The sequence below is a fragment of the Euwallacea fornicatus genome, chromosome 39, assembly GCF_040115645.1.
Source record: "Euwallacea fornicatus isolate EFF26 chromosome 39, ASM4011564v1, whole genome shotgun sequence".
NCBI lineage: Eukaryota > Metazoa > Arthropoda > Insecta > Coleoptera > Curculionidae > Euwallacea > Euwallacea fornicatus.
In genome coordinates this window covers 1,471,509-1,481,961 of record NC_089579.1, presented here as the reverse complement: position 1 = coordinate 1,481,961, position 10,453 = coordinate 1,471,509, and the positions used below count along the sequence as shown (strand labels likewise).

Here is a 10,453-nt window from a genome sequence, read left to right as displayed (position 1 = left end):
CTTTCCCGAACAAAACCTACTCCGCCAATTGTCAAGATTTCGTGATTGTTATTAATAACGCGCTTGTGCTTAAGGTACTCTACACTTAAACAAAAAAAAAATGTTAGAAACCGCTAGAGTTGCCTACGTAAGAGGCCAATATTTACAAATGGTTTTGGTTCCTCAAACCGGAGGCGCTCACGGTTGACGCTTGAAATTCGAGATAATCGTATTTTACATTTTACTTCCCTAAATTTCGATTGAAAACCTTAGACCTGTGTTGACTGTACATACCTCGGGTTGACTCAGTTAGAAGGAGTGGGATCGCAATTTCTTCCAACGGTCGCTTTTGGTAAAATTCAGAACGAGAATTAAATCTCGAAAAAGGAAGCCGAGATTTTTCAAGAACGGTACTTTGTTACAATACAGAATTTTTTACGGTATTAACTGCGTCACGTTCGTAATTACTAGAAATACGGTAATGTCAAAATTTAGAGCAACTTTTTCTAATTCATTATTATTTTTCGATACGAATAATCCCGATATTTTAAATATTCCTATATTTATTGTCAATTTTTTCATCCATGAGTATTCCTAAGTATGTGACTTTATTTGATCACGGTACTTATTCGTTGCTGATTTTTATTGTGTCCTGTATTGATTCTGTGCTTCTTTTTGAAGACAACTGCCTGGGTTTTTTCGGCATTAATTTTGATTTTCCATCTTTAGGACCATTTTTTTAACGCTGTAATGTCCTCTTGCAAGTACCTGGTTAGCAGTTTCCCATTCCATTAACTTGCAATGATTGCAGTATCGTCTGCATATAGTGCCAGTTGAGCTTGTTGGATCCTCGGAGGGTCTGACACATATACATTATACAGGAACGGCGATAGTACTGCTCTTTGAGGTACTCCTGCTTTTATAGTCTTGTATGTTGAGTAGCAACTGTTTACTTTAATTCGGAATTTCCTGTTGAAGTTGATTTCCGAATAGAAACGTCTGATTTCAACAACACGATACCCCTCCTCATTTTGCAAGATTTATCCGTGAATATCTGGATGATGTATTTCCAGACAAATGGATTGATAGAAGAGGACCTTTTGAATGACCACCCAAGTCTCCAGATTTAACACCTATGGGATATTTCTTATGGCGGTACTTGAAAAGCAAAATTTTAGAGATCAAAACGGAAAACATTCAAGAGTTACAAGAACGAATAACACAGGTGTAGGCTAATTTCCGCCGAAGTAATTAGAAAAGTTCAAAACGAGCTTTAGTTCCGTTTAGTGTATTGTCAATTAGTAAATGAAAAACATTTTGAATATTTCTTGAAGAAAGATTACTGAGTTGAATCAAATTTCTTCATTTTTCGAATTATTAGATCTTTGTTAAATATCTTTTAACTGACAAGGGACGAAAATTTGGTATTTTGTATGTATGTGTAACTTTACATATCCTCTTGCAATAGTCATAAAAAATTAGGATTGCCATTTAAACAAATAGGTGAAGACGTCATATCTCAAATTTGGGACACGCTGCATGAAATTTTCTTACATCAGTAAAGAGCACAATTTAAAATACTAATCTACGTGTCCGAGGGTATATAAAAAAAAAACGTTTTTTATTTACTGAATTTATTCCAAGTTACAGACTCACACTGTGGAGATGATGATCATGTAAGAACCAGAGTTCTTATGAACTAAGAATGGAATATATAAAACAAGAACGTAACATTAAAGTAACTTGATCACAGTTTATTGTAAATTACTTTCTTAATCCAATTTACACTCATTGGCACTTTGTGATAGATTCCAGGTTGATGTGCTTCTCCGCATCCAAATCCGGCACTAGTAATTCCCACCAATGTCCACCTGCCTGAAACAGTACGTAATGTTTATTATCGAGTTATAAATTAACGTTGTTAATTAATTACCATTTTCCAGTAGTATTAATGGTCCTCCACTATCTCCAAGGCAAGCATCGTGTTTGCCCAGTTTATGGCCGGCACATAACATTTCTGAATGTAATTCTACTAATATTTGTTTCCTTTTATGCCACGCCATACATTCTTTAAAATCTAAAAAAAAACTAACTCTGAAATCTGAAAATAAGAAACAATCTAAAAACTTTAGTTCTTTACCTAAAATAGGAACTGTAACGCTCCTTAATACATTAGTACCCGCTTGTTTACTTAAAGGATCAGTTTTTCCCCACCCCGCTACTACAGCTTCTCGGCCAGTCAATAACAAAGAAGCGTCTGGTAAGCATATAGGAGATATATGAAAACTCCATCCAGTCTCAGTGATCAGTTCCAAGAGCGCCAAATCGTATCTGTCTGGCTGAGTAGCTTTATAGTGAAACTTTGGGTGAATTAAGCGCCTATTTACCTAAAAAAATATCAATATTTAAAGAGATATGACGATAGAATTTGTTATTACTCTATGAAGCTCAGCTGGGGCCGGTTCTTTAATATCACCAGTGTCCTCTATGTCTAAGTCTCCCAAATACACCAAGAGGTCGGTAATTTTGGCAGCCAAGATGCAGTGAGCGGCTGTGGCTACGAATTTTTTTGACACTAAAATTTACAAAGGCGAACAACAAAAATTAGATATAAAAATTAGCATCGTGCATAATTTACCTAAAACACCTCCGCATTGATAAGAAGTAATTTTGATATATGCCTGCCATGGAAACTGACCAAAATCCGCTTGTGTGCCTCCAACGATTCGTTTTTGGAACAATCTATCGTTTGATAAGCCACATGATTCCTCGAAGTCTTCCATAAAATCTGTTCTTCTTTGAAATGATTGACTTATAATATTTTCTCTTGTCCTTAAAAAATGGAGAAAAGGGAGATAAGGTCAAGTGTTTTCGAATGAATTCTGAAGATTCAGAAATGGTTGACTTTGTTGTAATGAAACATAAAGTACTCAAATATTCTTCAGCCAATATTAAGTCTTAGTTGGATGATGGAAGCATGAGAAAAACATGATTGTATAAATAAGATCGACTCATCACACTCAACTATTAATGGATACTTTAGCGTACATATAACGGCTTTTAGATAGTATATACGTATTTTTTTAAATAAGTTACATTTGCTACACTTTTTATACGCCATGGTCAGATGGTTAAATATAGCAGTCAAATGTTTTTAAAACATATTTTTACATAAATTATTTTCGTTTAATAAATAAATTTATGTTTTTTAAACAGAGACAGTCATGTAATAAACCCTTTGTAACACGTTTATAAATTTGTAAAAGCTAGTTCTAACATAAAAGTTAGGGGGAATAGAAAATTCTCACTTGGAAGTTAGCTGGTCTTCGATAAATTTAAGTTTTACCTAAATTTGCCGAAGACCTGAGAAAAAAGGAGCTCAAATTCTAAATATGAAATATACAGAGTGAGATTTTTTCTCGGTAAAAATTGCGAAGAGAACTCAGTAAAGGTAATAAATAAATTCAGATTAGTTCTGGCAAGTACAGACTCAGCACCCAATGGCAGAGATACATATTTTAGCCATATTTCCATTGTGTACTCACTGCACATCTCGCAAAGAAGCTTCATTTCCATCTTCCACCAATTTCACATGTTTTTGAAAATAACTTTGACGAAAGTTAGTTGGAACACAGCAGGCCACTATCCATCTACTAGTGCCACATCCAGATCGACTGGAACCTCCAGCCCACCAACATGCCACTGATAATGTGCAAGAGTGCGAACTCCCTTGTAGTTGACATTTCGATGGATACCCTAATAGATTTGTTAATACTTTTCCTAAAAGATGAGGTGTTTTAGCGTTGAGAGTGCTAACAACCTTTCGGAATGTTTACCTGGAATATTATCTAAATTGCTATCGGAGAAGTGTTCAATATTAGACGAATGTTTTCGCTTCCAAAATTGTTCAGTATTGGAAAATTTCCATAAATTCCACGCTTGGGATGCCGGTCGTTGGAATGATATTATGAAACAGAACGCAATAAACACTCGCATTATTTAAAATGCATTTTTGGGAATTGTCCATCAAAAAGGGGAAGTATCTGCTGTGGATATAAAATTTAACTTATTTGAACCAATATTAATTAATTTCGCATGTAGGTACAAAACTTTAATTAATGCAAACTAATATTATACAAGGAGACATTGTGGCATCCCGATAGGTATACAATTTCCATTTCCAAATCCCGAGATGGACCCCGATTATGTTGCACACAACTGAATACCAAAATAACTGTGGATAAATTACGTACTCTTCGGTTACCTATTTAGCTCGATTAACATCGTTTTTTTTTCATATGTGTTGTTTCTTTCCTACTACTTACTTTTTTTTCAAAAAATCTCATTAATTCACTTGACACATATTTACACAATACATTAGTGCACAGAACAAGAAAAGCTCCAACGAAATATAAATATTTGGGTTTCGGTGTTGTCTGCGAAGAAGTGTAACAGTACTCTGTGAAAGATGGTCTGGGGTAACGGCTTCTTCTTGAAGAAGTTTGTTCCACTTACATGAAGAACGCGGCCGGCTGATGTGGTGTTACAGCGTATTGCTTCAAGAAAGAATTAATGAAACATAAATTCACTGATGATGTCGCTCTTGTTAGATCAAAAATAAGAAGAGAAATTAGGTTAACGCTTGTAGGAGTCTTGACGTACTGAAGTGAAAAATAAGAGAAAACTGGGTAGTTTTGTTACTATTTAAAGCAATTAATCTGATTCGAATTTTTTTCGATAATATTTAAACAAAAGAAAAAATATCCCGGGTATTGTACGGCTTATCCAATGGAAAATCCAATTAGTTTTTGACAATATAGTTTATTTTATTGAATGCACACGTCAGAGACATCTGCACTTGTAAAAATAATAACATCTACCTACATATTTACTTAAAGGTTTTCTTGGCCATATTTTCTGTTTCTAAAACATTTTCCAAAATATTTGATCGAAAAAATGACAGATTTTAGACTTATTTTTATACCATAAAATCTATACAAGGTGTTTCATAAATATACCGGTAAACTGTCGAGTGTTGTAGGACTCATAAAAATAAATATTTAAAACGAATAAAGTTAGGTCCGAAATCGCTTCGTTTCCAATATATTTTAACAAATCAAGCTGTGAAAAACTGCAAAAGAACTCCAATGTCTTCATACCAGATTATAGTGCAACAAGTATTCAATGACCAAATATTGATGATATCCGAAAAAAATATTCAAGTGCTATCCAGATGCCAATCGGACCACTACACTAGTCTAAACATTCCTACCATTAGCAAGATTCCATTAAATTGTGAAGTTCAAGTAGAAGAGAAGAAATTTGCTAATAATATCTAAATAAGATAAGGAAACATGTTTGTATTGCCAAAGATGCGCATGGACTACATTCCGAATATCGAATCACCAACTAGAATTAACCTAAGTTGAACCTACAAGAAGTGTACCGCCTGAAGGATATCATGGACTACGTACCACCTGTGGACGTGAATGACTGGCATGAAATATATTTTTGGTCAAGTACAATCCTTTGGACCCTAACAATAATTACAACTCTGGAAATTATTATTGTCAAACATAGGAAACGAATCAGTTGGAGAAAACGGGTAGCAGAACAAATTGGGGAAGAAACTGAACGTCAACCAAATTCCATTATGTTTGCCACTTGAGGAAGGAGTTATATGATAAATTTTGTATATATTAAGAAATTAGATAATAATTAAACTAAAGAAATTGTTTCTAGTAAGTTATAGGCCCAACTACGCTTTAGAAATTGTTATGCTTATAGTATATTTTATAAGAATATAAATAGGTAAAATAGATTTCGACGATTATTCCTAAACCGACGTTCTGCATTAAAATAATTTATTAAAAATTTTCTGCATGTTATGTTACTTGTACCCAGCCAAATTTTCATTTTCGGTCACTTTAGGAAATATTTATTTATTATATACACGGAACTGGTGTTATTAACGTTTCGTATTAATAGAAATGAAAGAATAAGCCCGAGATGGCACATACGAAAAGATATCCCTTTTGCTATTTTTGTTGACATGTCTTGCCATTTTTCAACCAAAAGATAATTTTGAAAGATACTGAATGGCTACTTTTCATTGAAAATTCCTGTATAATGTCGAAAACTTATTTGTAACAGACATTTATATGCTGTCACTTGATTATGAGAACCGAAAAGCAAAAATTTGAATTACTAATAAACAATATTGATAACAATTACACCAATTTTCGAAAACATGGTGTTTTAGTTGGAGGCTTACAAAGCGTGCATTAGTAGTGAAACGAAGTGGAATTGGAACAACAAATTTAATTGTTGCAATTTCAGTTAAATCATCGTATTTTGGAAATTTTAATGAAATTGTCTCCATTTAAAGACATCCTGTATGGTATCTTTATTGTTGACATTATTTACGTAGCTTTTAGAGCAAGTGAAGTTTGAATTGACTACAACAAACGTCAAATGATTTAATACAACGGTGCCGAAACAAAACAAAAGTCCTTCATTCGTTTTTCAAGTAACCAAAATGGTGGGTTTTTAAATAATCTTGAAATATATATATTCATTTAATCAATCTTGAATAATTTTCTATCTTAAATTCGCCCTTTTGAGGATCACTATCAAGTTCAATTCATATTTAGCCAATTTTCTCCTTTATTTTAATATCAATCATCAGATCTAGTTTTTAGGTTATATTTTGGTTTAATTTTTCTAGGGTAAGGTAAAGTGCTCGGAGTTGCGAAACAAAGACAAAAAAGAGCTGACCAAACAGCTCGAAGACTTGAAGAAAGAGCTGACAAGTCTGAGAGTGGCCAAGGTCACTGGTGGGGCTCCTTCTAAGCTCTCAAAGATGTAAGTATATCTACAAGTAACTTTTCCAATATTTGCTTAAACCTCATTTTTGTCCTCATTAAGGGTTTCACTATTTAAGATTAGCTATTTCTAGACAGGTGTTTTTTTTTTAATCTAATTTTGTTAATTTTGATTGATACTATTTGTTTTCTAGACGAGTTGTAAGGAAAGCTATTGCCCGTGTGTATATTGTTATGCACCAAAAGCAAAAGGAGAACTTAAGGAAGCTCTATAAAAATAAGAAGTACAAACCTTTGGACTTGAGGCCCAAGAAGACCCGCGCCATCCGTCGTGCACTCTCATCACATGAGAGCAAAATCAAGACTCCTAAGGAAATCAGAAAATTGTCAGCCTTCCCACCACGAAAATTTGCACTTAAGGCTTAAATTTTTAGTTTAATAAATATGTTCTAAAATTTATTGTTTTTATTGATATATCAAATGAATTCAGGGGGAAAGTAGTAGACAGTATGGCTTTTATCTTTTAATCTTTAGAAATATTATAAGTGCATAACAAACTAATCAAAATAGTCCTCTATATCAATATTAGGGTTTAAAATGTCATCTCCATATGGCTCTAAATTAATCTGATTCAAAATGAGGTTTTCACACATTTCTTCCAAATCTGTTTCTCCAATCAGAACGGCACCCTGCAACTTGTGATCCTGAATAACCAATTTAATATACTCCATTCCTTTTGTAGTTCTCAGTAGCACTTCATAGTTATTGTCTAATGTCTGTCCATTGTAAAGTCCCAGCAAAATCACCTTGTACCCAAACAGCTTGGTTGAATGTGTGAAGATCTCAAAGCAGAAATCTTGCAGGATTTGTTCCTTATTTAAATCTCCTGACATGCATTTGGCTGCATACCAGCCCATTTGCCTGGCCTGAGTCCACAGTTTCATTTGAAACCAATGTTTAGCTAAATCCCAGTTAGCACTGCAGATATCTCCAGCAGCATAAATGTTGTCCAGATTAGTTTTCATGTATTGGTCCACTTTAATCCCTTCATCCAAGGCAAGATCAAGTTTCTTTGCAGTTTGGAATTTTGTTCTTGGAGTAACCCCTGTTGCAGATACTATTAAATCACAAAAAATTTTTTGGCCATTGTTCAAAGAAACTTCCAAAGGGTACTCTTGGTCTTGTACTAACAAAACTGAAGCAACTTCACAATTATAATGTATATAAACATCTTTTTTAGAGTTGCCAGACATTAGTAAATTTTTGTACCAATCTGGCCCAAGAGCAGCTCCTGATGTGAGAGTATCCTCTTCTTGATATCGCATTCTCTTACTGGTAATCTCAGTTAGGGCTCCATCTTTTTTGAACATATCTTGGAAGAATTCTGCAGCTCCAGGATCTATGAAAGTTGCAGATATGTGATTATCCCTAATAACCCATTCAACTTTGGTATTTATTATTTTGTATACAATCTCTGAAGCAATCCCTCCATTACCAACTACCAAAATTTTCCTGCAATTTTTTAATTTATCTATGAATATTTCTACAGAATCTGTATCTCTTATGCCAATGATATAGTTTGGAAGTTCCAACGACTGAGGAATTAGCTTGGGTTCTGCACCCATGCAAAGACACAAGTAACTATATCTTATATTTAAGCCACTTTTTGTTATTATAAAATATTGGTTATCCTTCACTTCAATTATGGTATCATGCACCACAGTGACATTTTTATGCTTATCACTAAGGCTACTACCAGAAGTTTCTTCTATATCAAAGGAAACTATTGTTTTTGTGATGGCATGTAAATTTGTAACTGTTTTTATTAAAGTAGACTCACTCAACAGAATAATGGATTTTTCAGGTTGAAGATATGCAAGAGTTTCAGCACATGAAACCCCTGCAATTCCCCCACCAACTATTACAAAAACTGCCTTCATTGTAGCTTCTTTGGGTGATATTGGGAATAGTCGTACTTGCGAAAAGGCACGTCGTAGGTTAATAATCCCTTATCATAAGCTCTTCTAATGCAAATTTCTAATTGTTCTTGACGTTTTCTGCAAAGCCCTGTCTTATTATACCATAATATCCCTCCAGTGTGTGGTGAAATGAAATGTTTAAGTAATTCAATATTCTCTTCATGTAAAACAAGGTACTCGTCACGGCAAATAGGGCAAGGACTACCAGTTGAAATTTTGCCTCCTCTTATGCAGGTTTTTCGAGTCTTTTTTGGAGGCAAGGCTCCTTTATGATTCCTCCTATATGGAATCCAAACGGGCTCGTCTCCGTAGGTTTGTTTGAATGCAGCACTTTTTAAATAACGAATGCTAGTTTCCACGGGGATTACTTGGGTACGATCATTCGTGAGTTCACGAGTCTCTACACGAGATGATTCAGTATCTTCCTGCGAATATATGGAGGTGAGGCTTAAAGGTCTTCTGCGAAACAAGTTTGAAAGAACGTTATTTAACATTAATGTCCTGGAGAACATTTCTATTTTCAAATAAATAAAACTTATTAAATTTATTAATGGTTAACTTAGGTTAAGGTTATCGTGCTGTCACTTATTTTGATGTCACTTAAACACTGTTACGAGATAATTTCCCAGTACTGTTCTTTAAGGGGACCAGATTAGATGTCTTTCCATCAACCCCCGATTTTTAGTATAATTATATGAATTTTGAGGTGATTAAATTTCTAATCTAATTACACCACCAAATAAGAATCCATGACTGTTCATGTAAAGTAAAAAAATGAGCACACAAACTTGGCAGTTGAACTTGTTATCCTGCAAATTTTATACTCAGTCTAATTTATATCTAATGTATCTAATCAAATATTAGGTTTATGGAAGTTGAAGAACTTCGGAAGAATACTGATGATTTTCTCCGTTCAATGGTTAAGAATTAAATTAATTTTCATCAGCAATTCTTAACTAATTCCTAGTAAATATCAAAGCAAGGGATGATATGTATTGCACATTCAATACTCAACTAATTTATTAATCGTTCACGGCATTTCCATCATAAAGTGGATAATCCCTGGTCTCTATACAATAGCAAAGTCAAGTCTTCATTTTAAAAGTATTAGTAATGTGTTTTCCGTCCCTAAACAGAAATTTAGAAAGACATTGTGATTTCACGATTTATATACACTAGATTCTGGTATAAACACCGTGAATTTACAGTCTAATTGCATTAATAATATCATTCTTGCTAACCGTAGCAACTTTAACTACATTGACTCTACAACCCATACTTTTCAATTCATCCGCATCCACTGCATATTCCGGAATCCAAGACGCCAAAAATTTGCTATTTTCATATTTAATAATTTCTATTATTATCCTTTTGATTTTTTAACCGATGATCGCCCTAACCTTTTCATTCTGTTTTGCGAGTATGATAAAAATGATTGTATTACTTCGTTCCTTGCCATATTCGCTTCGCTTATAAATAATTATTTAATGAATTTGGCCAAAAATTTCAAGTTTAGTTGTGGTATAGAAATTGAAATTTGCCAGTTCTAACAAACTAAAATTTACAGACTTTTGGAGTTTTCCTGGAAATATATTGGCTCTCATATTGTAGTAAATTTAAGAAATTAAAAAAAAAAACGTTTTTTCTGAAAGTCTGGATTATTGTTACATC

General features: G+C 33.7%; 4 protein-coding genes across 5 annotated transcripts; 1 reads left to right on the top strand and 3 right to left on the bottom strand.

Annotated features, from left to right (window-relative positions):
• Positions 1 to 1,617: 1,617 nt before the first annotated feature.
• Positions 1,618 to 4,844, bottom strand: LOC136349658 (trypsin-7). Of its 2 annotated transcripts, XM_066301347.1 has the most exons (9): positions 4,495 to 4,844; positions 4,305 to 4,438; positions 3,816 to 4,025; positions 3,525 to 3,759; positions 2,618 to 2,811; positions 2,418 to 2,554; positions 2,120 to 2,366; positions 1,913 to 2,056; positions 1,618 to 1,854 (listed from the first exon to the last, which is right to left on the bottom strand). In XM_066301347.1, exons 3-9 carry the CDS (start codon positions 3,973 to 3,975, stop codon positions 1,727 to 1,729), a joined length of 1,245 nt encoding a protein of 414 aa, XP_066157444.1. In that variant the 5' UTR covers positions 3,976 to 4,025; positions 4,305 to 4,438; positions 4,495 to 4,844; the 3' UTR covers positions 1,618 to 1,726. The 2 variants fall into 2 exon arrangements, with proteins under 2 accessions (XP_066157444.1, XP_066157443.1); XM_066301346.1 differs by having other exon boundaries at positions 4,305 to 4,844.
• Positions 4,845 to 6,377: 1,533 nt separating this feature from the next.
• Positions 6,378 to 7,260, top strand: RpL35 (Ribosomal protein L35). The gene is made up of 3 exons (XM_066301317.1): positions 6,378 to 6,520; positions 6,707 to 6,843; positions 6,998 to 7,260. Exons 1-3 carry the CDS (start codon positions 6,518 to 6,520, stop codon positions 7,227 to 7,229), a joined length of 372 nt encoding a protein of 123 aa, XP_066157414.1. The 5' UTR covers positions 6,378 to 6,517; the 3' UTR covers positions 7,230 to 7,260.
• Positions 7,261 to 7,313: 53 nt separating this feature from the next.
• Pyroxd1 (pyridine nucleotide-disulfide oxidoreductase domain 1) lies at positions 7,314 to 8,743 on the bottom strand. The gene has a single exon (XM_066301315.1). It carries the CDS (start codon positions 8,741 to 8,743, stop codon positions 7,361 to 7,363), a length of 1,383 nt encoding a protein of 460 aa, XP_066157412.1. The 3' UTR covers positions 7,314 to 7,360.
• Positions 8,740 to 9,393, bottom strand: mRpS18B (mitochondrial ribosomal protein S18B). The gene has a single exon (XM_066301316.1). It carries the CDS (start codon positions 9,292 to 9,294, stop codon positions 8,740 to 8,742), a length of 555 nt encoding a protein of 184 aa, XP_066157413.1. The 5' UTR covers positions 9,295 to 9,393.
• Positions 9,394 to 10,453: the final 1,060 nt, after the last annotated feature.